The sequence below is a fragment of the Oncorhynchus clarkii genome, chromosome 12 (genome assembly GCF_045791955.1).
Source record: "Oncorhynchus clarkii lewisi isolate Uvic-CL-2024 chromosome 12, UVic_Ocla_1.0, whole genome shotgun sequence".
NCBI classification, from domain to species: domain Eukaryota; kingdom Metazoa; phylum Chordata; class Actinopteri; order Salmoniformes; family Salmonidae; genus Oncorhynchus; species Oncorhynchus clarkii.
The window spans coordinates 95,652,874-95,680,060 of NC_092158.1; the positions used below are offsets into that span (position 1 = coordinate 95,652,874).

The 27,187-nt window shown below is 44.3% G+C and overlaps 1 protein-coding gene across 2 annotated transcripts in view; it reads left to right on the forward strand.

The window, feature by feature from the left end:
- LOC139421702 (E3 ubiquitin-protein ligase SMURF1-like) overlaps positions 1-27,187 on the forward strand; it is a 70,645-nt gene that overhangs the window by 15,987 nt on the left and 27,471 nt on the right. For both annotated transcript variants that reach the window (XM_071172810.1, XM_071172811.1), the window contains exons 5-9: positions 10,202-10,267; positions 20,016-20,091; positions 20,551-20,762; positions 23,987-24,071; positions 26,018-26,164. In XM_071172810.1, the coding sequence (XP_071028911.1) occupies positions 10,202-10,267; positions 20,016-20,091; positions 20,551-20,762; positions 23,987-24,071; positions 26,018-26,164 (586 nt within the window). The remainder of the gene's footprint in view (positions 1-10,201; positions 10,268-20,015; positions 20,092-20,550; positions 20,763-23,986; positions 24,072-26,017; positions 26,165-27,187) is intronic.

Here is a 27,187-nt window from a genome sequence, read left to right on the forward strand (position 1 = left end):
CTACCTGGCACCCCTATAAAAAAATAACCTCAAGTCAAAACCGTTACATAAAAAATGGCACCCCAGATGGGACAGCACAACATTGAGAACTAACCAAAGCAAATCTTTTGTGTGGAATTAAAACAATGGATTCACCCCAAGATAATGTGCTCATCCATGTCATACCTGTCAATGGGAATATACAGGGCCATTCTGACCATCAAGCTGACAATACAAATCATAATGTGAATGGAGATAATGGGCCAGAGCCCTAGATTTGGGCCAGAGCCCTGGGAATCTGAATGCTCGGTCTGAACTACAGGCCACAGGAGGTCTAACCAGTTACTCACTTATTGACATGGATCTGTGTGGAAGTACTGAGCTAGCCCTCCCTCTGACACCCAACCTTCTTCCATTGTCTGGTTTATCTCCAGAGGTGGGAGTCTTACAACTTCAAGGTGACATCCTTGATATTCGTCGGACTCAACAACATCTCCAAACTCTTATCCACGATAAATTTAAATGTCTGAGGGAAGAGCAACAACAGAGTGCCATGGAATTCAGAAACTCACTGAGCACTCTAACCCACACACTGACAGAGCTCAGTGAGAGTGGAAGACGGGAAATTACTGGTGCCATGGACAGGCAGTTTGACTACCAACGAAACCAACTCACTGCCACTCTCCAATGGCGCCTGCAACATCATCACACTGAGGTCCTCAAGGACGTTAATTCAGTTTTTTCTCCCATGGTTAACACTGTAGACCACTTGCAAACAGAGCTCTCTAATTGTGTTAAAATGTTGGATGACGTGTCTGTGGACATGGCCTCCATTAGGCACAACTCCTTACACAGAGTTTCTCTGGTGTCCACTTCTGTTCAGACCACTGAGGGCCAAGCTGGCACCTCTGAAGAGCCAAGACAAGGCCATGCTACAGCCACCCCTTGCAGGATGCAATCCACCATGCATCCTGGTGTTCATTTTCATTGTCCGATAACGCCCTCCCCCTCTACTTCCTCAATCCCTCCTAGCTCGTTTGTTCATGGTGATTTGAGTAGACGTCATGTGGGGGCGATGCCCATTAAATTGCAATTTCCCACCTTTGGGAAAAAAGATGACAGTCCTGATCCGCTAATGTACCTAGAAAGATGTCGTGACTTTCTTGCCCTCAATCCCCTGGCTGACGAAGAACTCCTTGCCACATTGAGGAATGTGTTGCATGGGACAGCTCGAGACTGGTGGGATGTGGCACGTCTCACCACTACCTCCTGGGCTGACTTTGAGGCCAAGTTTTCCTCTGCATTTCTGTCTGAGGACTACACAGATGAGTTGGCAGACAGAGTCAGGAATCGAGTACAAAGAGAGAAAGAGAGTATCCGTGACTTTGCATACGGTTACCACTCCCTGTGCAGAAGGTGGAAACCTGGCATTGAGGAGGAAGAGGTAATTAAATTGATTTTGAAGAACATCAACCCACTACTAGCCAGTCAACTCCGAGAACGAGTCACCACTGTCGATGGACTGGTTCGCTTGGGACAGCAGTTTGAGAAGGACAGAGAATGCCAACAGCAATATGACCAAAGAAAGAAACAGACACCCAAACCGTTACCCAAGACAGACCATCAACAACAGCCAGAGTCTCAAGCCATGACCCCTCTCATGTTCTGTTGGAGATGTAGCCAAAAGGGACATTCTTCAGCTACATGTCCAAGACCGTATCAAGAAAACCCTTCCAGAAACCACAAATCACAACAGGCCAACACACCTAACTCTCTTCGCAGGAATGACCATCCTTCTCTGGGTGCTTTAACCAGAGCTGAAATCCCAAGAGTCACTGCCTACGCCCCCCCATCGACATCCCCTTCCTTTCAGTTCATACCGCACCAACTGGTGTTACCCCTGTCCATAGGCCCATGGACAGGAAGAGCCATCCTGGACACCGGGTCATCCTACACACTGCTCAATGAGAAACTGTGGAAGGAGGTTAAAGGTCCGCAATACAACTTGAAGCCGTGGACAGAAGGTCCACTCTATCTGGCGGATGGTGAGGCTAAACGACCCCTTGGATGGAGTGAGGTAGAGTTCCGCCTGTGTAACCGCTCCTATATGATTCCTTCGGTGATCCTACAAACCAAGAACCTTGCTTTTCCTGTCGTGTTGGGAATTGATTTCATGTACTTCAGTGGTGTCCAGATTGATATCGCACACAATTGCTACTGGTTTCCATACAATCCGAGCAAGAAGCATTTCTTCCAATCAGAAGCTACGAAGTTACATGATTGGGGTTCAAATGTGGCAGTCTTCTCTGCCGTTGCTCCGTTACCACTAACCCTTGATAATCCTTCTGACGATCTCCTTTTACAGGCTGTAAGAAGAGCTCAGCTGGAACATCCAGAGGAGTTAAGGCTGTTGGAACAGCTGCAGAATAATGCTGATGTATGTACTTCAAGGCTAGGACGCACCGGGCTCCTGAAGCACAAAATATTCCTTACACAGGAAATGCCGATCAAGCAAAAGCCATATCGTTTGTCCCCAGCGAAGCTAATCATCCAAAAGGGACTCATTAATGATATGTTAACACAAGATATAATAGAACGTTCCTCCTCTCCTTGGGCTGCTCCTGTTGTCCTCATCCCAAAAAAGACTGGTGGTCTTAGATTTTGTGTGGACTATAGGAAGACCAACAATGTTTCCCAGACTGATGCCTATCCTTTTCCTACCATCCACGAGATCCTGGAGTCATTGTCTGGCGCTGTTGTGTTCACTACCCTTGACCTCAATAGTGGTTATTGGCAAGTTGAGATGGACCAGGAAAGCAAGGACAAGACTGCTTTTGTCTGTGCTGAGGGCTTGTTTTCCTTTAAGGTGATGCCTTTTGGATTAAAGAATGCACCTGCCACTTTCCAAAGACTGATGGAGATTGCGTTAGGGGAGCTCAAAGGGAAGATCTGTTTCGTCTACCTGGACGATATAATTATCTACTCCCAGAACAGAGAACAACACTTTCAAGATCTTCAAGCAGTGTTGGACAAGCTAAGAGAAGCTGGTCTGACCGTGAATATGAAGAAGAGCAACTTCTGCCAAACTTCCCTGAAGTTCCTTGGCCATATTGTGTCTTTCGACGGCATTCATGTGGATCCTGAAAAGACCAAGGCGGTACAAGATTTTCCTGTGCCAACCACACTCAAGGCCCTTCAACGGTTCCTTGGGATGGCTGGATGGTACCATCGGTTTGTGTCGAACTTCTCCCAGGTGGCAGAACCCCTCAACGCGTTGAAGCGAAAAGGAGTGAAATTCCTATGGACGGCAGAGTGCCAGACATCCTTTGAAACCCTGAAACGACACCTCGTCACACCTCCCATTTTAGGTCATCCCAACTTTGATTCCCCTTTTGTTGTTTACACTGATGCAAGTGATGTTGGACTTGGTGCTGTCCTAGTCCAACAGACTGGACTTGGCACTGAAGAAGTGCTAGCGTTCGCCAGTCGGACATTGAATGGAGCAGAACGGAACTACTCCACAACCGAGCAAGAGTGCCTTGCAGTTGTCTGGGCTTTGGAAAAGTGGAGGTACTACCTGGAGGGAAGACACTTCACTGTGGTCACTGACCATTCCTCCCTTGTGTGGGTGTTCAAGACCAACAAACCAAGCACCAGACTCATAAGATGGGCTCTACGGTTGCAAGAGTTCACCTTTGCTGTAGAATACAGGAAAGGAAAATACAACACTGTTCCAGATGCCTTATCCAGGGCTCCTGCTTGTGATAACTGTGGCCCTCATTTTACATGTGCTACTGTCCTGTCAAGCAGTCGAGACTCGCCCAAAACAGACTTTCCCATCTCTGATGAGACCATATGGAAAGCCCAACAGGATGATCCAGAAGTACAGGCTTTGTACCAGACTATCCTGGAAGATGGAGAAAAGATGGTCAATCCTACCACAAAGCTGACCATCATAGAAGACAAAGTCTACCGTGTTGTACAACTACCTCACAGAACCCTCTACCAATTGTACATACCTGAAACTCTACGCCTACAACTGCTTCAACATTTCCATGAAGACCCATTAGCTGGTCATTTGGGCAGGTTCAAAACCTACAAGCGGTTGCAAGCGTTACTGTACTGGCCACATCTGAGCAGGGATGTGAAGTCACACATCCGAAACTGTCAGGTTTGTCAAATGTACAAACCAGAAGGTAGAAAGCCTGCTGGCAAGTTGCAGCAAACGGTGGTTACCCGACCTTGGGAAATGCTAGGAGTGGATTTGATGGGTCCATTTCCTAGAAGCTCCAATCAGAATGTGTACATGCTTGTGTTTGTTGATTATTATTCAAAGTGGGTGGAACTCTTTTCCCTGCGTCAGGCCACAGCAAGGACCGTCTCTAACATCCTTACGAAAGAGATCCTGACTCGCTGGGGAGTGCCTGATTACATCCTGTCTGATCGAGGTTCCCAATTTGTCTCTGATCTCTTTGAGGAGACCTGCCAAAGATGGAACCTGAGACAGAAGTTGACCACGGCCTATCACCCACAGACCAATCTCACTGAGAGAGTAAATCGAACCTTGAAGACAATGATTGCTTCCTATGTAGGGATCCAGCACAAACACTGGGACAAGCACCTTCACGAGTTTCGATTTGCCCTGAATTCTGCTGTGCAAGAGTCCACTGGAGTCACACCTGCAGAGCTGAACCTAAGTCGTCCCCTCCGAGGACCCTTGGATATGGTGCTACAGCCCCAGCAGATTACTCCAGACGCTGCTTGCTATGACCAGGTAGTCCATCTCCATGACTTGAGAGCTCTTGTCTCAAAGAACATGACCCAGGCTCGACTCAAGCAGAAGAGAAATTATGATAAGAACAGACGAGACATGCAGTTTCAGCTTCGTGATCGGGTGTGGCTTTGCTCTCATCCTTACTCGAAAGCTGAACAATTCTTCTCTGCCAAGCTCGCTCCTAAATGGCAAGGACCATATAGGATTGTGGAGCAGATGGGCCCTTTGAACTACCGAGTGGTGAAAGAGGACACAGGTGAAGATATGCGCGTTGTCCATGTCTCACGCCTTAAGGCCTGTTACCCCTCGGCTGAGGAATTGGAGGCGATTGAGCGCCGCAAGATCTTGGATATCTTTGAAGAGGAAAGTGAGGAGACTTTTCTCGGATTCCCAGACCCAGAAGTCTCACACCTTAAGGCCTGTGACCCCTCAGCTGAGGAGCGTGAGCTCCAAAAAGTCATGAGAATTTTTGTAGAGGAAAGTGATGAGGAGACCTTTCTCGGTTACCCCGACCAAGATGTGCCTTCCAGGGCAATGGTCGGCTTTTTCCAGGGGAGGGGGTGTGTGACGGCCCTGAATTATTTTGAGCCGTCTCAGGGCTTCTCCTTCCAATAGGGTGCTTTCCCTTTAATTCCCAATTAAATAGCCAGCATCAGCTGCGCAAAAGTGGCGTTTTGTGATGGAGACGTGACTGAGGATGTGTTCCTGAAGCTTCTCTATTCCGGTTGTTTTGTTGCTGTTAAACGTGTGTTTTGTAGCCTGAGAGTTTACCCAGGATCGGATCCACTCTTTGCGTCCGTGGACTACTCCTCTCTATTCTTCGTGGCCTTTCTCCGCTGGAGATCTGGTGGCGGATTGGATTGTCTGACTGACCGACTGACTACCACCTTTTTTGTATACGGTATTTCATTTGTTTTGATATGATGTATACGGTGATGATTTATGTAGTTAGATGTAGTTGAGGAATTAGTAAGAGCAGATACGCTTTAAAGTTCTGTGGTAAAATGGTTATATTGATTGTATGATTTAATACTGGGTTTACGCTACACGGAATGAACGGACCAACATTGCGTGACAAGTCACTTGAGTTCACTGAACTCCTTACCGGGCGGGACTCTTTTTAGGCCCGAGGTACAGGACATTTCTGGAGGAACCAGAACTCATTGTGTTATATTATTATGTGTGTGTAATCCATTGATGTTGCTAATACAACCCACGCAAAAGAATAGTTGTTTTTGAAGTTCTTTCAATGTTTTAAGGGTTTATGAAAAGTTGATTTCCCTTCTGACGTTTACATAAGTCCTTTGTATGGTGTAGACTTGACGGACCAGATGGGACTCATTCCCTCCCAAACAACAAAAGGAGAAACCAATGTTTTCTCTGGTAGGCACAACCTACCTGGCACCCCTATAAAAAAATAACCTCAAGTCAAAACCGTTACAATACTCACTACTATACAGACACACACACACACACAATAACATACTCACTACTATACAGACACACACACACACAATAACATACTCACTACTATACAGACACACACACACACAATAACATACTCACTACTATATACACACACAATAACATACTCACTACTATACACACACACAATAACATACTCACTACTATACAGACACACACACACACAATAACATACTCACTACTATACAGACACACACACAATAACATACTCACTACTATACAGACACACACACAATAACATACTCACTACTATACAGACACACACACAATAACATACTCACTACTATACAGACACACACACAATAACATACACACTACTATACAGACACACACACAATAACATACTCACTGCTATACAGACACACACACAATAACATACACACTACTATACAGACACACACACAATAACATACTCACTACTATACAGACACACACACAATAACATACTCACTACTATACAGACACACACACACACAATAACATACTCACTACTATACAGACACACACACACACAATAACATACACACTACTATACAGACACACACACACACAATAACATACTCACTACTATACAGACACACACACAATAACATACACACTACTATACAGACACACACACAATAACATACTCACTACTATACAGACACACACACAGACAATAACATACTCACTACTATACAGACACACACACACACAATAACATACTCACTACTATATACACACACAATAACATACTCACTACTATACACACACACAATAACATACTCACTACTATACAGACACACACACACACAATAACATACTCACTACTATACAGACACACACACACACAATAACATACTCACTACTATACAGACACACACACACACAATAACATACTCACTACTATACAGACACACACAATAACATACTCACTACTATACACACACACACAATAACATACTCACTACTATACACACACACACAATAACATACTCACTACTATACAGACACACACACAATAACATACTCACTACTATACAGACACACACAATAACATACTCACTACTATACACACACACACAATAACATACTCACTACTATACACACAATAACATACGCACTACTATACAGACACACACACACACAATAACATACTCACTACTATACAGACACACACACACACAATAACATACGCACTACTATACAGACACACACACACACAATAACATACTCACTACTATACAGACACACACACACACAATAACATACTCACTACTATACAGACACACACACAATAACATACTCACTACTATACAGACACACACACACACAATAACATACTCACTACTATACAGACACACACACAATAACATACTCACTACTATACAGACACACACACAATAACATACTCACTACTATACAGACACACACACAATAACATACTCACTACTATACAGACACACACACACACAATAACATACTCACTACTATACAGACACACACACACACAATAACATACTCACTACTATACAGACACACACACACACAATAACATACTCACTACTATACAGACACACACAATAACATACACACTACTATACAGACACACACACAATAACATACTCACTACTATACAGACACACACACACACAATAACATACTCACTACTATATAGACACACACACAATAACATACTCACTACTATACAGACACACACACAATAACATACTCACTACTATACACACACACACACACAATAACATACTCACTACTATATAGACACACACACAATAACATACTCACTACTATACAGACACACACACAATAACATACGCACTACTATACACACACACACACACAATAACATACTCACTACTATACACACACACACACAATAACATACTCACTACTATACAGACACACACACACACAATAACATACTCACTACTATACAAACACACACACACACAATAACATACTCACTACTATACAGACACACACACACACAATAACATACTCACTACTATACAGACACACACACACACAATAACATACTCACTACTATACAGACACACACACACACAATAACATACTCACTACTATACAGACACACACACACACAATAACATACTCACTACTATACAGACACACACACACACAATAACATACTCACTACTATACAGACACACACACACACAATAACATACTCACTACTATACAGACACACACAATAACATACACACTACTATACAGACACACACACACACAATAACATACTCACTACTATACAGACACACACACAATAACATACTCACTACTATACACACACACAATAACATACACACTACTATACACACACACACAATAACATACTCACTACTATACAGACACACACACAATAACATACTCACTACTATACACACACACACACAATAACATACTCACTACTATACACACACACACAATAACATACTCACTACTATACAGACACACACACAATAACATACTCACTACTATATACACACACACACAATAACATACTCACTACTATACAGACACACACACAATAACATACTCACTACTATACAGACACACACACAATAACATACTCACTACTATACACACACACACACACAATAACATACTCACTACTATACAGACACACACACACAATAACATACTCACTACTATACAAACACACACACATGGATTTAGTGTTGTAGATATGTGGTAGTGGAGTAGTGGCCTGAGGGCACACACTGAATATGTTGTGAAATGTATTGTAATGTTTTTCCAATTGTATAACTATGATTCAAAAGGCATTCGCACGTCTGCGCTATCTTTGTTCAGGTGCATGGTTTCACTTCTAAAATTGTATAACTGCCTTAATTTTGCTGGACCCCAGGAAGAGTAGCTGCTGCCTTGGCAGGAACTAATGGGGATCCATAATAAACCCCAGGAAGAGTAGCTGCTGCTTTGGCAGGAACTAATGGGGATCCATAATAAACCCCAGGAAGAGTAGCTGTAGCCTTGCAGCTAATGGGGATCCATAATAAACCCCAGGAAGAGTAGCTGCTGCCTTGGCAGGAACTAATGGGGATCCATAATAAACCCCAGGAAGAGTAGCTGCTGCCTTGGCAGGAACTAATGGGGATCCATAATAAACCCCAGGAAGAGTAGCTGTAGCCTTGCAGCTAATGGGGATCCATAATAAACCCCAGGAAGAGTAGCTGCTGCCTTGGCAGGAACTAATGGGGATCCATAATAAACCCCAGGAAGAGTAGCTGCTGCCTTGGCAGGAACTAATGGGGATCCATAATAAACAGGATGCACCTGAGCTCAGTTTTGAGTCTCATAGAAAATGGTCTGAATACTTATGTAAATAAGGTATTTCTGTTCAGAATTTTTTTATACATTTGCAAAAATGTTTTAAAAAAACTTTTTGTTTTGCCAATATGGGGTATTGTGATGTCATTATGGGGTATTGTGATGTCATTATGGGGTATTGTGATGTCATTATGGGGTATTGTGATGTCATTATGGGGTATTGTGATGTCATTATGGGGTATTGTGATGTCATTATGGGGTATTGTGTGTAGCTTGATGAGGGAAATACTTTATTTTAGAATAAGGCTGTAATGTAACCACATTTGGGAAAGTGAAGGGGACTGACAAATATCAGTTTTATTAGGTACCAAAAGTGTCCAAAACATGTTCAGACCTTTACTGCCGACGGCAGTTACAACGGGGGGGCTTTAGTTATGTTAGCAGATTGACATGTTCTGGCATGGATCTGTAGCACACGGGTACACTACAAACTCCACTCTCTCTCTCTCTCTCTCTCTCTCTCTCTATATGTCTCTCTGTCTCTCTGTCTCTCTCTCTCTCTCTGTCTCTCTGTCTCTCTCTCTCTCTGTCTCTCTGTCTCTCTCTCTCTCTCGCGCTCTCTCGCGCTCTCTCTCGCTCTCTCTCTCTCTCCAGACCAGCGGTTGGATCTGTGTAAGCTGAATCCATCAGACAGTGATGCAGTACGGGGACAGATCGTAGGTAAGACTGACTGAACACAGGGTTTCCGTTAGGAAAATGTGGTGCTGGACAACATGACAGATTTTAATTTGCCCATATTAATTTATTAGGGGTCCAAACACATTTATTTGTATTCTTTATTTAAACGAGGCAAGTCGGTTAAGGACAAATTCTTAATTACAATGACGGCTAAACCTGGACGACGCTGGGTCAATTGTGCGCCGCCGGATGTGATACAGCCTGGATTCGAACCAGGGACTGTAGTGACGCTTCTTGCACTGAGATACAGTGTCTTAGACCGCTGCGCCACTCGGGAACCCATTTTGGCACTTACATTACATATAAAACTAAAGATAAAACAGTACATTGCATAACATTATTACACCACTACATATCTACAATACAACATGTATAAAACCACTATGCAACAATATTACAGTGTACATGTGTAGAGTGCGTGTCTTATCATGTGTGTGCGTGTGTCTGTACCTTTTGTGTGTCTCTTCACAGTTAGTGTTGTTCTATAAGGTGTACTTTAACCTGTTTTTAAATCTGATTCTAATGCTGCATCAGTTACTTGATGTGGACTAAAAGCTTGTTGACCAATCAGGACCTGAATATGACTGCCCTTCACATAATCATTTAACACGTTCATACATTGTTTTATGTGGTTATTACACATTGATTACACGATCACTCCTATTTCATATGTCACAGCGATTCATCGATACGTATGCTATGATGCTGGTAAAATTATCTCGCGCACCTACAGTGCTGGTCATATAAAAAAGCCAGCTAGCTCATGGATGCAAACAATGTTATTCCCCAAAAACATAGCAAGACAACAATCTGTTTCAGTAGCTGTAGTTAGCTAGCTAACATCTGTTTCAGTAGCTGTAGTTAGCTAGCTAACATCTGTTTCAGTAGCTGTAGTTAGCTAGCTAACATCTGTTTCAGTAGCTGTAGTTAGCTAGCTAACATCTGTTTCAGTAGCTGTAGTTAGCTAGCTAACATCTGTTTCAGTAGCTGTAGTTAGCTAGCTAACATCTGTTTCAGTAGCTGTAGTTAGCTAGCTAACATCTGTTTCAGTAGCTATAGTTAGCTAGCTAACATCTGTTTCAGTAGCTGTAGTTAGCTAGCTAACATCTGTTTCAGTAGCTGTAGTTAGCTAGCTAACATCTGTTTCAGTAGCTATAGTTAGCTAGCTAACATCTGTTTCAGTAGCTGTAGTTAGCTAGCTAACATCTGTTTCAGTAGCTGTAGTTAGCTAGCTAACATCTGTTTCAGTAGCTGTAGTTAGCTAGCTAACATCTGTTTCAGTAGCTGTAGTTAGCTAGCTAACATCTGTTTCAGTAGCTGTAGTTAGCTAGCTAACATCTGTTTCAGTAGCTGTAGTTAGCTAGCTAACATCTGTTTCAGTAGCTGTAGTTAGCTAGCTAACATCTGTTTCAGTAGCTATAGTTAGCTAGCTAACTATAAGGCTAGGTGTCATCATCTAAAATAACCCTAATTTATAAGACAGTTCTTATTTCAAATCAAATCAAATTTATTTATATAGCCCTTCGTACATCAGCTGATATCTCAAAGTGCTGTACAGAAACCCAGCCTAAAACCCCAAACAGCAAGCAATGCAGGTGTAGAAGCACGGTGGCTAGGAAAAACTCCCTAGAAAGGCCAAAACCTAGGAAGAAACCTAGAGAGGAACCAGGCTATGTGGGGTGGCCAGTCCTCTTCTGGCTGTGCCGGGTGGAGATTATAACAGAACATGGCCAAGATGTTCAAATGTTCATAAATGACCAGCATGGTCGAATAATAATAAGGCAGAACAGTTGAAACTGGAGCAGCAGCACGGCCAGGTGGACTGGGGACAGCAAGGAGTCATCGTGTCAGGTATTCCTGGGGCATGGTCCTAGGGCTCAGGTCCTCCGAGAGAGAGAAAGAAAGAGAGAATTAGAGAGAGCATATGTGGGATGGCCAGTCCTCTTCTGGCTGTGCCGGGTGGAGATTATAACAGAACATGGCCAAGATGTTCAAATGTTCATAAATGACCAGCATGGTCGAATAATAATAAGGCAGAACAGTTTAAACTGGAGCAGCAGCACGGCCAGGTGGACTGGGGACAACAAGGAGTCATCATGTCAGGTAGTCCTGGGGCATCAGGTCCTCCGAGAGAGAGAAAGAAAGAGATTAATTGATTAATGGTGGTCGGACCCATCTATGTTAAGCTAACCACAATAAGGATTAGCCACAATAGTGGACTTCAAAATAAAAGTATGTAATTGACAGTGATGCAAATGAATACAAATAGTATAATTATGCCATAATTGAATAGATCATGCTAAACGAGGTTGGAATGTTGTTATATGAAATCAACAAAGGACAATGATTTGTTAATTTGACAAAAATCTGTTGAAATCACACTGGATGTATTATACTTTAGAGTTGCATTGGGGGCATCCTTATTTCACTGTACAGCCTTACCTATGGATTGTGGGTCAATGACATGGGGTATCAGTCTACTCCGTGACACCCTGAGAACATTAGCATCATAGCTCTTATTGCGGGACTCTGAAACAACTGTGAATTGAGCCACATTTATTGTCAACCTGTTTGTATTGAACACTATTCCTGAGGAAAAACAATACTGCGTGGATGTTTTGGAGTCTGAAAACTCTGAGGAGGATGTTGGAAAAAAATATCTTGGGGATTGAGTAGACTGTTACATCATATCATTGATTCTCAATCCTTAGGTAAAGCGGTAGAGTGCAATATGAATGTCAAAACACACAATAGACTGACTGGGGAGGTGATTTTACACAGTCACAGTCCCGCGATAAGAGCTACAACGTTAATATTTGCGTAAACTTTTCACGGTTGTGTTCTGCGGGCGTCACCGAGGGGACTGATACCCCATTTCATTGCTTCACATTCCAACCTTGTTTAACATTATCTAGTCTAAATATGGCAGGATTCCACCAATTGTAACCTTCTGCATCACTTTCAAATAAGTACTTTTATTTTGAAGGCAATTCGCAAATTCCACTATTGTGCCTAATCCTTATTGTGGCTAGCTTCACAACACATAACCCGGTCCGGTCGAGCCTCACTAGCCAGATGAAGCTAGCTGGCTGCTTATAACGTTAGCTTTGGGCAACAGGGTTAAGTAGCTGGCTAGCTATTTATTTTCATGAACTGAAGTTCAATTTCAATAGCCGAACAACAAGTGGCAACCTAGCTAATACTTACTCAAGGATTCCTAAATCATTGCTAAGAATAATGAAAATGACTGCAGTTTCTACTGGTCATTGTTTTCAGGCTGGTTGTATTGGTGCTAGATAGGTACCAAGCTAACGCTAGCTACCCCAGAAGTTGCGTTCTAACAAATAATGCTTTATTACCCAACGCGGTATTGTAAACACATCGTTCGTGGCCAGTGTTTGCTTGTTTGCAGACTTTTCCTGTACAGCTTTGACAGTGCTGATAGTAGTGGTGTTGCTTGGCTTTGAACGTGCAGATTCAGAACACACGACATTCTATAATAGAACTGTGTTATTTGACGTGTCAAATTAAAAGCTTATTTAACGCGGCAAATTGTGTTATTATAAAATAGTGTTTATTTGACGTATCTTTTCTGACACGTAAAGACCCAAATGGCAATCCATAGTATGTCGTGAAGCTAATAGCAGTGACACTATTACTGTGTAACTCCGGTAGGGCAACATCTGAAAAATAGCGCACTTGGTAGTGTGTAGAGTGTCGTGGAAATTTCCTTAATTACCAAATGATGAGAGAGCAAATCACACACCAGTCAGAGTAATGCTTAATCTTCACCTTTTAATAATAATTAAGCTTTTGCAATAGCATTTTGACTTTCAACATTTCAGTATCTCTAATGAAAAGTTGAGAGTGGTCAACATAATGGCAACTGGGATCTTTTATAGCAAAGATCCACCCCCCCCTAGACGACATGACAAACCACAGGTCTTAGGAACTTACACAAAAAGACTTTACTTCAGAGAGAAGTATCCCCTAGCCAGATAGCATTGGCTATAAATTATCGTTCAGTTTGGTCTCCTAAACAAAGCTCTTATCTCGTTCTTGGTACAAAATGGTACTAAGACATTACCCCCACCCAATGATATATATCAATTGTAATTTTAGACACTCCCATCCCAAATACAACCAATTCTGGACAAGCTCACGAAGAGGAAAGTGAGCCTCTAGGTCAAGATAAGGGCAACGAGAGAGGGAACATAGAATGGTTCCAGACACTGCCATCCTCCTCTCCCCGATGGGAAAAGTAGGGAGTGACTGGCACACAGACATTGTGGAGCCAAGAGATAATTGGTTCCCCATCAATCATCCCTTCACATGGTTTAAAATATACGTTTACACATGAAGACAAGCTTGACCTCTCCCCTCTCTGCAGCCCAAGTAACTGAACCCTGACAGAGAACAGATAACTGAAAATGGCCAACACTATAGTACAACAAGATACATTCTGATGAGAAGTAACTCACAAGCATAAAATGAAAATAAAACATCTTATCTATGTTACCCAACTAATTCTGATTAATCCCCAACAAGAATCGTGGCCAAAAGTTTTGAGAATGACACAAATATTAATTTTCACAGTCTGCTGCATCAGTTTGTATGATGGCAATTTGCATATACTCCAGAATGTTATGTTGTTGGCTTCAGGGCGCCCAAGAAAGTCCAGCAAAACATCAAGGACAGACTGATATTCTACAAAAGGTACAGGGATTGGACTGCTGAGGACTGGGCTAAAGTCATTTTCTCTGATGAATCCCCTTTCCGATTTTTTGGAGCATCCGGAAAAAGACTTGTTCGGAGAAGACAAGGTGAGCGCTACCATCAGTCCTGTGTCATGCCAACATTAAAGCATCCTGAGACCATTCATGTGTGGGGTTGCTTCTCAGCCAAGGGAGTGGGCTCACTCACAATGTTGCCTAAGAACACAGCCATGAATAAAGAATGGTACCAACACATCCTCCGAGGGCAACTTCTCCCAATCATCCAGGAACAGTTTGGTGACGAACAATGTATTTTCCAAGCATGATGGAGCACCGTGCCATAAGGCAAAAGTGATAACTAAGTAGCTCGGGGAACAAAACATCCATATTTTGGGCCCATGGCCAGGAACTCAACTCCCATTGAGAACTTGTGGTCAATCCTCAAGAGGCGGGTGGACAAACAAAACCCCACAAATGCTGAGAAACTCCAAGCTTTGATTATGGAAGAATGGGCTGCCATCAGTCAGGATGTGGCCCAGAAGTTAATTGACAAAATGTCAGGGCGGATTGCAGAGGGCTTGAAAAAGAAGGGTCAACACTGCAAATATTGACTCTTTGCATCAACTTCATGTAATTGTCAATAAAAGCCTTTGCCGCTTATGAAATGCTTGTAATTATTCTTCAGTATTCCATCGTAACATCTGACAAAAATATCTAAAGACACTGAAGCAGCAAACTTTGTGGAAATTAATATTTGTGTCATTCTCAAAACTTTTGGCCACGACTGTACACGAGAACATGATGCACCACTGATGCACAACCCAGAATCGGTGCTCGATCAGTCGCCAAAGTCAACATCATCCACGACAGAGAACGGTTGATTGTCAACATCATCCACGACAGAGAACGGTTGATTGTCAACATCCTCCACGACAGAGAACGGTTGATTGTCAACATCCTCCACGACAGAGAACGGTTGATTGTCAACATCCTCCACGACAGAGAACGGTTGATTGTCAACATCCTCCACGACAGAGAATGGTTGATTGTCAACATCCTCCACGACAGAGAACGGTTGATTGTCAACATCCTCCACGACAGAGAACGGTTGATTGTCAACATCCTCCACGACAGAGAACGGTTGATTGTCAACATCCTCCACGACAGAGAACGGTTGATTGTCAACATCATCCACGACAGAGAACGGTTGATTGTCAACATCCTCCACGACAGAGAACGGTTGATTGTCAACATCCTCCACGACAGAGAGCGGTTGATTGTCAACATCCTCCACGACAGAGAACGGTTGATTGTCAACATCCTCCACGACAGAGAACGGTTGATTGTCAACATCATCCACGACAGAGAGAGGTTGATTGTCAACATCCTCCACGACAGAGAACGGTTGATTGTCAACATCCTCCACGACAGAGAACGGTTGATTGTCAACATCATCCACGACAGAGAACGGTTGATTGTCAACATCCTCCACGACAGAGAACGGTTGATTGTCAACATCCTCCACGACAGAGAACGGTTGATTGTCAACATCATCCACGACAGAGAACGGTTGATTGTCAACATCATCCACGACAGAGAACGGTTGATTGTCAACATCCTCCACGACAGAGAATGGTTGATTGTCAACATCCTCCACGACAGAGAACGGTTGATTGTCAACATCATCCACGACAGAGAACGGTTGATTGTCAATGAATCCCATTAACTTGGTGTTATGGATTTCACCTTTGAGTTGTCTCACTGAAAATCAAATCTAATTTATTTATAAAGCCCTTCTTACATCAGCTGATATCTCAAAGTGCTGTACAGAAACCTGAAATGTTCTTACTCTTTCAAATGACTGTTTGACTTGTTGACTGCTCGATCCACACAGCAGACATTGTGGGCTAGGTTAGGAACGCTGTGTTGCACGTGTAGTGCAACATTTTACATGGCGTCATTACGCTGTGTACCTACGTTATATAGGTATGGCACGTCATCTACCTACGTTATATAGGTATGTAGGTCATCTACCTACGTTATATAGGTATGTAGGTACGTTATATAGGTATGCACGTCATCTACCTACGTTATATAGGTATGGCACGTCATCTACCTACGTTATATAGGTATGGCACGTCATCTACCTACGTTATATAGGTATGTAGGTCATTACCTACGTTATATAGGTATGTAGGTACGTTATATAGGTATGCACGTCATCTACCTACGTTATATAGGTATGGCACGTCATCTACCTACGTTATATAGGTATGGCACGTCATCTACCTACGTTATATAGGTATGTAGGTCATCTACCTACGTTATATAGGTATGCACGTCAGCTTTGACATCGGCTTTAAACTAGACTTCGGGTCGATACCGATGTTGACATTTTAGCTAATATCGACCGATTCCGATATGTTTACCGATATATCGTGCATCCCTAGTACAAACATTATTGGGCACAGACAACAGCACAACGGGCAACAAGGTAGAGACAACAATACATCACAACAATACATCACGCTAAGCAGCCACAACTGCCAGTAAGAGTGTCCATGATTGAGTCTTTGAATGAAGAGATGGAGATAAAACTATCCAGTTTGAGTGTTTGTTGCAGCTCGTTCCAGTCGCTAGCTGCAGCGAACTGAAAAGAGAAGTGACTAGGATTGTGCCATTGGCTTCTGGACAGTGAAAGAAAGTTGAAATGAAAAACAATTAAACAGGAGAGAAATGCTGGTTTCAATGGCCTATTAGGAAGACTTTATAAAATAATTGCCTACACGTTTCCGTAATAGCCTGCCTACAGTTGCCTGTACACTTGAATAGTGAATGGGAGGCGCTCATCAATTACCATTTGGAAAATAAAAATAGTAGCTCTTTTTTTAAGCATGGCCATCAAAACTGTTTTAACACGCCATTTTCATTTAAAAAGTCAGAAATAGCAATTAAATTCATCACTAACCTTTGATCTTCATCAGATGGCACTCACAGGACTTCATGTTACACAATAAATGTGTGTTTTGTTCGATAAAGTTAATCTTTATGTCCAAAAACCTCATTTGAAATGGGTGTGTTATGTTCAGAAATGCATTGTCTCAAACAAACATCCGGTGAAAGTGCAGAGAGCCACATCAAACAACAGAAATACTCATCATAAACATTGATAAAAGATACAAGTGTTGAACATACGAATACAGATAAACTTCTCCTTAATGCAACCGCTGTGTCAGATTTCAAAAAGGCTTTAAGGCGAAAGCACACTTTGCGATTATGTTAGGTCAGCGCCTAGACACAGAAACCCATACAGCCATTTTCCAACCAAGGTGAGGTGTCACAAAAGTCAGAAATAACGTTAAAAATAATCCCTTACCTTTGATGATCTTCATCTGGTGGCACTCACAGGTCTCCATGTTAGACAATAAATGTTTGTTTTGTTCGATAAAGTTGATCTTTATGTCCAAATACCTTCGTTTTGTTGGTGCGTTTTGTTCAGAAATCCAAAGGCACAATGCGAGCTCTCAAGACGAAAAGTAAAAAAAAGTACAATAAAAGATCGTAGAAACGTGTCAAACGATGTTTAAAATCAATCCTCAGGGTGTTTTTGTCATAAATAATAAATAATATTTAAACCGGACAAAAACTTTGTCAATAGAAAAGGTAAATGCGCACTCCTGATCACGTGCTTCGTTCATGTCTGGAAGTTTCCACTGTCATCGGATTGAAAGCGGTGTATCTCCCTCATTTTTCAGAGTAAAAGCCTGAAACAATGCCTAAAGACTGGTCACATGTTGAGGAAGCCATAGAGCTTGTGAACTGGGTCCTAAGTCTTTGTATGGTGGATAGGCTTTCAATGGAAAAACAGCCTTTCAAAATAATAGTACTTCCTGGTTGGATTTTCCTCGGGTTTTCGCCTGCCATATCAGTTCTGTTATACTCAGACATTATTTTAACCGTTTTGGAAACTTTACAGTGTTTTCTATCCAAATCTACTAATTATATGCATACCCTAGCTTATGGGCCTGAGTAGCAGGCAGTTTAATTTGGGCACGCTTTTCATCCGGAGGTGAAAATACCGCCCCCTGACCAAGACAGGTTAAGAGTACGGGTTAGGGCTTATGTTAAGGTTAGGGTAAGAGTACGGGTTAGGGTTTATGTTAAGGTTAGGGTAAGAGTACGGGTTAGGGTTTATGTTTAGGTAAGGGTACGGGTTAGGGTTTATGTTAAGGTTAGGGTTAGAGTACGGGTTAGGGTAAGAGTACGGGTTAGGGTTAAAGTTAAGGTTAGGGTAAGAGTACGGGTTAGGGTAAGAGTACGGGTTAGGGTTAAAGTTAAGGTTAGGGTAAGAGTACGGGTTAGGGTTTATGTTAAGGTTAGGGTAAGGGTACGGGTTAGGGTTTATGTTAAGGTTAGGGTAAGAGTACGGGTTAGGGTTTATGTTAAGGTTAGGGTAAGAGTACGGGTTAGGGTTTATGTTAAGTTTAGGGTAAGACTACGGGTTTGGGTTTATGTTAAGTTTAGGGTAAGAGTACGGGTTAGGGTTTATGTTAAGGTTAGGGTAAGAGTACGGGTTAGGGTTTATGTTAAGGTTAGGGTAAGAGTACGGGTTAGGGTTTATGTTAAGGTAAGGGTACGGGTTAGGGTTTATGTTAAGGTTAGGGTAAGACTACGGGTTTGGGTTTATGTTAAGGTTAGGGTAAGAGTACGGGTTTGGGTTTATGTTAAGGTTAGGGTAAGAGTACGGGTTAGGGTAAGAGTACGGGTTAGGGTAAGAGTACAGGTTAGGGTTTATGTTAAGGTTAGGGTAAGAGTACGGGTTAAGGTTTATGTTAAGGTTAGGGTAAGAGTACGGGTTAGGGTTTATGTTAAGGTTAGGGTAAGAGTACGGGTTAAGGTTTATGTTAAGTTTAGGGTAAGTGTACGGGTTAAGGAAATAGGATTTTGATTGGGGCTGAATTGTGTGTCCCCACCCGGTTAGCTGTACTAGACTGTGTGTTAACTGTGTTTTCCAGTGAGCCTCCAGACCAGAGATGGTTTGGGCAGCGGAGGACCCGTGGTCGACTGTAGAGGACTGTTAGAGAATGACGGGTGAGGATCCTTCTGTGGTTGTGTGTGTTGGAGGGCTCTTACTGTGTGTGTTGGAGGGCTCTCACTGTGTGTGTTGGAGGGCTCTCTCACTGTGTGTGTTGGAGGGCTCTCTCACTGTGTGTGTTGGAGGGCTCTCTCACTGTGTGTGTGTGACTGAGAGTGGAGAGAGCGTGTGTGTGCGCGCGTGTGTGCGTGTGCGCAACAGGTGCATGTGTACGTAACAGGTGCGTGTGTACGTAACAGGTGTGTGTGTGTGTAACAGGTGTGTGTGTGTGTAACAGGTGTGTGTGTGTGTAACAGGTGTGTGTGTGTAACAGGTGTGTGTGTGTAACAGGTGTGTGTGTGTAACAGGTGTGTGTGTAACAAGTGTCTATGTGTGTAACAGGTGTGTTTGTGTGTAACGTGTGTGTAACGTGTGTGTGCGTGCGTGTGTGTGTGTGTGTGTGTGTGTGTGTGTAGGCCTGTGTTTGAGAACTGTTTCAGTGAGGAGCCGCTACCGTACTCAGACCCCACGGGCGCCGCTGGGGGCGGGACCTGTCCACCGGATTCACCCAACCAGGAGAACCGGCTCCAGGCTCAGCGAATCAGAGGCCAGGATTCCCAAAGACACACCCACACCCCTCAGAACCGACCGCATGGCAACCAATCACCTGATCTGCCTGAGGGATACGGTGAGAGAGACGGAGAGAGTTTGTGTTATTGACAAATAGTACAACCCAGGTGTGTGTTATTGACCAGGTGTGTGTTATTGACCAGGTGTGTGTTATTGACCAGGTGTGTGTTATTGACCAGGGCCAGGTGTGTGTTATTGACCAGGGCCAAGTGTGTGTTATTGACCAGGGCCAGGTGTGTGTTATTGACCAGGTGTGTGTTATTGACCAGGGCCAGGTGTATGTTATTGAGCAGGTGTGTGTTATTGACCAGAGCCAGGTGTGTGTTATTGACCAGGTGTGTGTTATTGACCAGGGCCAGGTGTGTGTTATTGAGCAGGTGTGTGTTATTGACCAGGTGTGTTCTTGACCAGGGCCAGGTGTGTGTTATTGACCAGGTGTGTGTTATTGACCAGGGCCAGGTGTTTGTTATTGACCAGGTGTGTGTTATTGACCAGGGCCAGGTGTGTGTTATTGACCAGGTGTGTGTTATTGACCAGGTGTGTGTTATTGACCAGGTGTGTGTTATTGACCAGGGCCAGGTGTATGTTATTGAGCAGGTGTGTGTTATTGACCAGGTGTGTGTTATTGACCAGGGCCAGGTGTGTGTTATTGACCAGGTGTGTGTTATTGACCAGGGCCAGGTGTGTGTTATTGACCAGGGCCAAGTGTGTGTTATTGACCAGGTGTGTGTTATTGACCAGGGCCAGGTGTGTGTTATTGACCAAGGTGTGTGTTATTGACCAGGGCCAGGTGTATGTTATTGACCAGGGCCAGGTGTGTGTTATTGACCAGGTGTGTGTTATTGACCAGGGCCAGGTGTGTGTTATTGACCAGGTGTGTGTTATTGACCAGGGCCAGGTGTGTGTTATTGACCAGGGCCAGGTGTGTGTTATTGACCAGGTGTGTGTTATTGACCAGGTGTGTGTTATTGACCAGGTGTATGTTATTGAGCAGGTGTGTGTTATTGACCAGGTGTGTGTTATTGACCAGGGCCAGGTGTATGTTATTGAGCAGGTGTGTGTTATTGACCAGGTGTGTGTTCTTGACCAGGGCCAGGTGTGTGTTATTGACCAGGTGTGTGTTATTGACCAGGGCCAGGTGTGTGTTATTGACCAGGTGTGTGTTATTGACCAGGTGTGTGTTATTTACCAGGTGTGTGTTATTGACCAACAGGGAGGCTGTTTAATCTGAATGGGGTTGTGGAGAAAGCACAACATGTGGCCTCAATTAGCCTGGCTAGCTTCTCTAGGCTGCTCCAGTCAAGACAGATACTGTTATGTGGATGGTGAACTACATTGTGGCTGCTACGGGTTAGCTGGTCTTGGCTGCTACAGGTTAGCTGGTATTGGCTGCTACAGGTTAGCTGGTCTTGGCTGCTACAGGTTAGCTGGTCTTGGATGCTACGGGTTAGCTGGTCTTGGCTGCTACAGGTTAGCTGGTATTGGCTGCTACAGGTTAGCTGGTATTGGCTGCTTACAGGTTAGCTGGTATTGGCTGCTTACAGGTTAGCTGGTCTTGGCTGCTACAGGTTAGCTGGTCTTGGCTGCTACAGGTTAGCTGGTCTTGGCTGCTACGGGTTAGCTGGTCTTGGCTGCTACGGGTTAGCTGGTCTTGGCTGCTACAGGTTAGCTGGTCTTGGCTGCTACAGGTTAGCTGGTCTTGGCTGCTACAGGTTAGCTGGTCTTGGCTGCTACAGGTTAGCTGGTCTTGGCTGCTACAGGTTAGCTGGTCTTGGATGCGACGGGTTAGCTGGTCTTGGCTGCTACAGGTTAGCTGGTATTGGCTGCTACAGGTTGGCTGGTATTGGCTGCTTACAGGTTAGCTGGTCTTGGATGCTACGGGTTAACTGGTCTTGGCTGCTACAGGTTAGCTGGTCTTGGATGCTACGGGTTAGCTGGTCTTGACTGCTACAGGTTAGCTGGTCTTGGCTGCTACAGGTTAGCTGGTCTTGGCTGCTACAGGTTAGCTGGTCTTGGCTGCTACAGGTTAGCTGGTCTTGGCTGCTACGGGTTAGCTGGTCTTGGATGCTACGGGTTAGCTGGTCTTGGCTGTTTACAGGTTAGCTGGTCTTGGCTGCTACAGGTTAGCTGGTCTTGGATGCTACGGGTTAGCTGGTCTTGACTGCTACAGGTTAGCTGGTCTTGGCTGCTACAGGTTAGCTGGTCTTGGCTGCTACAGGTTAGCTGGTCTTGGCTGCTACAGGTTAGCTGGTCTTGGCTGCTACAGGTTAGCTGGTCTTGGATGCTACGGGTTAGCTGGTCTTGGCTGTTTACAGGTTAGCTGGTCTTGGCTGCTACAGGTTAGCTGGTCTTGGCTGTTTACAGGTTAGCTGGTCTTGGCTGCTACAGGTTAGCTGGTCTTGGCTGTTTACAGGTTAGCTGGTCTTGGCTGTTTACAGGTTAGCTGGTCTTGGCTGTTTACAGGTTAGCTGGTCTTGGCTGTTTACAGGTTAGCTGGTCTTGGCTGCTACAGGTTAGCTGGTCTTGGCTGCTACAGGTTAGCTGGTCTTGGCTGTTTACAGGTTAGCTGGTCTTGGCTGTTTACAGGTTAGCTGGTCTTGGCTGTTTACAGGTTAGCTGGTCTTGGCTGTTTACAGGTTAGCTGGTCTTGGCTGTTTACAGGTTAGCTGGTCTTGGCTGTTTACAGGTTAGCTGGTCTTGGCTGCTACAGGTTAGCTGGTCTTGGCTGCTACAGGTTAGCTGGTCTTGGCTGTTTACAGGTTAGCTGGTCTTGGCTGTTTACAGGTTAGCTGGTCTTGGCTGCTACAGGTTAGCTGGTCTTGGCTGTTTACAGGTTAGCTGGTCTTGGCTGTTTACAGGTTAGCTGGTCTTGGCTGTTTACAGGTTAGCTGGTCTTGGCTGTTTACAGGTTAGCTGGTCTTGGCTGTTTACAGGTTAGCTGGTCTTGGCTGTTTACAGGTTAGCTGGTCTTGGCTGTTTACAGGTTAGCTGGTTTTGGCTGTTTACAGGTTAGCTGGTCTTGGCTGTTTACAGGTTAGCTGGTCTTGGCTGTTTACAGGTTAGCTGGTCTTGGCTGTTTACAGGTTAGCTGGTCTTGGCTGTAGCTGAGTTGACATATCGCTGTCGCTCTGCTCCCATCTCAACAGCTGCAGCAGTAGAGACTCTCTCACGCAGCACTTCTCATGTTAAAAACCACATGTGTTCCGGATACTATTATCCCTAGTGTGTGTTTGCGTCCAACGTGTGTGTGTGACCTTTCTGTATAATGTGTGTGTGTTACAGAGCAGCGCACCACGGTGCAGGGCCAGGTGTATTTTCTTCACACACAGACGGGAGTCAGCACCTGGCATGACCCACGCATACCCAGGTAATACACGCCCACCATACAGCCAGCCGTCTACCTACTACCCTCTACCCTTACTACCTACCCTCTACCCTTTCTATCCTACCCTCTACCCTTCCTAACCTACCCTCTACCCTTCCTATCCTACCCTCTACCCTTTCTATCCTACCCTCTACCCTTCCTATCCTACCCTCTACCCTTCCTATCCTACCCTCTACTCTTACTATCCTACCCTCTACCCTTACTATACAACCCTCTACCCTCACTATCCAACCCTCTACCTTTACTATCCTACCCTCTAACCTTACTATCCTACCCTCACTATCCTACCCTCTACCCTTACTCTCCTACCCTCACTATCCTACCCTCTACCCTTACTCTCCTACCCTCACTATCCTACCCTCTACCCTTACTCTCCTACCCTCACTATCCTACCCTCTACCTTTACTATCCTACCCTCTACCCTTACTATACTACCCTCTACCCTTACTATCCTACCCTCTACCCTTACTATCCTACCCTCTACCCTTACTATCCTACCCTCTACCCTTACTACCCTACCCTCTACCCTTACTATACTACCCTCACTACCCTACCCTTACTATCCTACCCTCTACCCTTTCTATACTACCCTATACCCTTACTACCCTACCCTTACTATACTACCCTCTACCCTTACTATCCTACCATCTACCCTTACTATACTACCATCTACCCTTACTATACTACCCTCTACCCTTACTATCCTACCCTCACTATCCTACCCTCTACCCTTACTATCCTACCCTCTACCCTTACTATCCTACCCTCTACCCTTACTATCCTACCCTCTATCCTTACTATACTACCCTCTACCCTTACTATCCTACCCTCTACCCTTACTATCCTACCCTCTACCCTTACTATCCTACCCTCACTATCCTACCCTCTACCCTTACTCTCCTAACCTCACTATCCTACCCTCTACATTTACTATCCTACCCTCTACCCTTACTATACTACCCTCTACCCTTACTATCCTACCCTCTACCCTTACTATCCTACCCTCTACCCTTACTATCCTACCCTCTACCCTTACTACCCTACCCTCTACCCTTACTATACTACCCTCTTTCCTACCCTTACTATCCTACCCTCTACCCTTACTATCCTACCCTCACTATCCTACCCTCTACCCTTACTCTCCTACCCTCACTATCCTACCCTCTACCTTTACTATCCTACCCTCTACCCTTACTATACTACCCTCTACCCTTACTATACTACCCTCTACCCTTACTATCCTACCCTCTACCCTTACTATCCTACCCTCTACCCTTACTATCCTACCTTCTACCCTTACTATCCTACCCTCTACCCTCTACCCTTACTATACTACCCTCTACCCTACACTTACTATCCTACCCTCTACCCTTTCTATACTACCCTATACCCTTACTACCCTACCCTTACTATACTACCCTCTACCCTTACTATCCTACCATCTACCCTTACTATACTACCCTCTACCCTTACTATCCTACCCTCACTATCCTACCCTCTACCCTTACTCTCCTACCCTCACTATCCTACCCTCTACCTTTACTATCTTACCCTCTACCCTTACTATACTACCCTCTACCCTTACTACCTCCTCCCTTACCACCTTACCTGAATTGGAACGCATCCCGTTGGAAGGCCTAGAGCTCAGTAAGGTGTGTTGTGATTGGTTTAGAGCTCAGTAAGGTGTGTTGTGATTGTTTTAGAGCTCAGTAAGGTGTGTTGTGATTGGTTTAGAGCTCAGTTAGGTGTGTTTGGATTGGTGTAGAGCTCAGTAAGGTGTGTTTTGATTGGTGTAGAGCTCAGTAAGGTGTGTTGTGATTGGTGTAGAGCTCAGAAAGGTGTATTGTGATTGTTCCAGGCACCTGATAGTAAGGTGTGTTGTGATTGGTCCAGGGACCTGATAGTAAGGTGTGTTGTGATTGGTCCAGGGACCTGGCCAGTGTGAGCTGTGAGGAGTTGGGTCCGCTGCCGGCCGGTTGGGAGGTGAGGAGCACGGTGTCGGGACGGATCTACTTTGTGGATCACAACAACCGAACAACGCAGTTCACTGACCCCCGGCTACACACCATCATCAGGTACACTTGTACACACACACACACACACACACACACACACACACACACAGTTATTTAATTTATTTCATAAACATGGTTATGCAACACCCAATGCCCCTGTGTGAAAAGTTATCGCCCCCTTACACTCAATAACTGGTTATGCCACCTTTAGCTGCCACGACTCCAACCAAACACTTCCTGTAGTTGATCAGTCCCCCTTTAGCTGCCACGACTCCAACCAAACACTTCCTGTAGTTGTTGATCAGTCCCCCTTTAGCTGCCACGACTCCAACCAAACACTTCCTGTAGTTGTTGATCAGTCCCCCTTTAGCTGCCACGACTCCAACCAAACACTTCCTGTAGTTGTTGATCAGTCCCCCTTTAGCTGCCACGACTCCAACCAAACACTTCCTGTAGTTGTTGATCAGTCCCCCTTTAGCTGCCACGTATCCAACCAAACACTTCCTGTAGTTGTTGATCAGTCCCCCTTTATCTGCCATGACTCCAACCAAACACTTCCTGTAGTTGTTGATCAGTCCACCTTTAGCTGCAATGACTCCAACCAAACACTTCCTGTAGTTGTTGATCAGTCCACCTTTAGCTGCAACGACTCCAACCAAACACTTCCTGTAGTTGTTGATCAGTCCACCTTTAGCTGCCACGACTCCAACCAAACACTTCCTGTAGCTGTTGATCAGTCCCCCTTTATCTGCCATGACTCCAACCAAACACTTCCTGTAGCTGTTGATCAGTCCACCTTTAGCTGCCATGACTCCAACCAAACACTTCCTGTAGTTGTTGATCAGTCCACCTTTAGCTGCCATGACTCCCACCAAACACTTCCTGTAGTTGATCAGTCCACCTTTAGCTGCAACGACTCCAACCAAACACTTCCTGTAGTTGTTGATCAGTCCACCTTTAGCTGCCATGACTCCCACCAAACACTTCCTGTAGTTGATCAGTCCACCTTTAGCTGCAACGACTCCAACCAAACACTTCCTGTAGTTGATCAGTCCACCTTTAGCTGCCATGACTCCAACCAAA